Genomic DNA, 2,157 nt, shown 5'->3' with positions numbered 1-2,157 from the left:
TTGGCTGCATTCAGCTTGCCGATCCCTGCAGGGCCACAGATCAGCACGCTCACCCCTTTCTGCTGCTTGTTGGGCTGCCCAAAGTCAAAGCCCCACTGGCCGTAGATGACACTGCGCGCCTTCTCAAACTGCACGACTCGGCGCAGTTTGCCCTTGACCGCGTCCTCAACGATCAGCTCGTCCAGCCCGCTCGTGGGCACAACTCGGTGATCGAATGTCTTCATGTGTAGACTGCCACGCATCTGCAGCGCGCAGCCCGCGACGATGTCCGCTTGGGAGATCACGGGCGCCTCGCCGTTCCGTGAAATGGCCTTCAGAAGCGACGACAAGATGGCGTTCTTGATGAAGCCGCCACTGAGCTCGTACTTCAGAGCGATGGCGTCCCAGTCGATCCCTTCCTCGGTCTTCAGAGCGCCACGCAGCAGTAACACGTCCCAGATCTTGCGTCGCTGGATGTGGTCGGGCGCCTTGAACTCGAACACGGCAGTGATGCGTCGATGCATGGCCTCGTCCAGGTCGAACGGCCGGTTGGTCGCAAGGAACACGATGCCTTCGTAGCGCTCAATCTCCGTCAGCAGCGCATTCAAGAGGCGGTCGCCTCCGCCGTCGCGTTGTCGGAAGATGTTCTCACACTCGTCAAAGAAGAGCACAGCGTTACTCATGTCCGCTTCACGGAAGAGACCGCGCAAGTCGGCGTCAGTCTCCATGCCTTCCTGACGTTTTCCCTGCAGCGACGGGAAGTCCACTAGCAGTACTCGCTTCTTCAGGTGGTGAGCCACAGCGTTCACCGTCATCGTCTTGCCCGTTCCGCTGGCGCCACACAGCAGCAACACGAGGCCAGCTCCATACGCCATGCCAGCCTGCTCCAACCCGCTCTTCTTGCGGTACCTCCGGAAGCTCTCGTAGCTCTCCACCGTCTCTAAGATCGTGCTCTTGTGCTCTTCAGGCAGCACAACCTGGTCCAGCTGCACCTTTGGCGTGTACAGATCCGAGCCTTCCACCAGCTCATTCATCTCGGTATCAAGCCCAACGACCCAGTCCAGCACACGACGGTCCAGCTCCACGCGCTGGTCCACGAGATCGCCCGCGGTCGAGTGCCATCGTCCTCTGTGAAGCTTCACGAGGCCGCGACTAAGTAGACGCGACGACTTGTAGAAGAAAACTCGGTGCGCCACTTGCTCCTGGAAAGTCTCACAGAAGATGGACAGGATCTGGTTGATGATCACGCTCTCGTCCATCCGCTGCACGGGCGACGTGTCCACACCGTCGATGAGGTTCTTAATGACCGGAGAGATGGTCTTGCCAATGAGCATCACGATCACGTTCTGCTCGAAGCGGTTCAGCTTGAATTTGGCTGCCAGTTCTTCCAGACGCGGCAGCGAGCGACCTGCTTGTCGCGTCAGAGCCAACCGGTGCTGCGCTCGACGGCTGTACACGCGCTGCTTGGCCTTGAGCTCGCGTCGACCAGCAGACGCCGGCGCCGACGATTCCCAGGGCTGTTTCGTGCCTGCCTCCTTCATCTGGTCCTTCACCCGCGCGCCCGACGCACGGATCGCAAACGCCACAACCTGGAATCGATCCTCTAGATACTCCAGCTGGTTCTCGGGACTGTACGGCTTCAGTTCGCTCGAGTCCATGAGCGAAGACAGCAAATGGTGCTTGTCACTGCCAGCTTCAGCCGCCTTGAGCAGCAATTTTTCATCCTCCTTCGCTTGATGCTTCGTACGTTTGCTGTCCGACTTGTACTTGCCAATGAACGAGAACGCAGACGCACTGATGTCTTCCTGATCTTCGTGCTCCTCCTCACTCTCGCTGCTCGCGTGCTGTTCAGCCTGCTCCTCTTCCTGTTCCTCGTCTACTTTATCGCCACGATCGCGTTTGTGTCCAGTGACACTCGACACTCCAGTCCCCGACGTGTTGCCCGTGTCCAGCACCTCACCAAAAGATATTCCCTCGCCCTTGAGAAGCTCCTCCAGCGCCGTCTGACTCACTTTCAGCGCCTGATTGCTCGTCAACTGTCGCCCCAGCAGCACCCGCACGCAGATATTCGACAGACTGAGACTCGTACAGTACGTCTCCTCGTCTACCAGCAAAGTGCCTTCCTTCACGTGCTCGCGTTCGTCGTCTCGGAACTCTGCGATGTCCACTTCAGACAGG

General features: G+C 58.9%; 1 protein-coding gene across 1 annotated transcript; it reads right to left on the bottom strand.

Annotated features, from left to right (window-relative positions):
- Window positions 1-10: 10 nt before the first annotated feature.
- PITG_02190 (uncharacterized protein) lies at window positions 11-1,637 on the bottom strand (the record flags this gene model as incomplete). Its single annotated transcript, XM_002907102.1, has 2 exons — window positions 11-25; window positions 54-1,637. 2 exons carry the CDS (start codon window positions 1,635-1,637, stop codon window positions 11-13), a joined length of 1,599 nt encoding a protein of 532 aa, XP_002907148.1.
- Window positions 1,638-2,157: the final 520 nt, after the last annotated feature.

This window comes from Phytophthora infestans, genomic scaffold, assembly GCF_000142945.1.
Source record: "Phytophthora infestans T30-4 supercont1.3 genomic scaffold, whole genome shotgun sequence".
NCBI lineage: Eukaryota > Oomycota > Peronosporomycetes > Peronosporales > Peronosporaceae > Phytophthora > Phytophthora infestans.
This window is presented reverse-complemented; position numbering and strand designations above follow the sequence as displayed.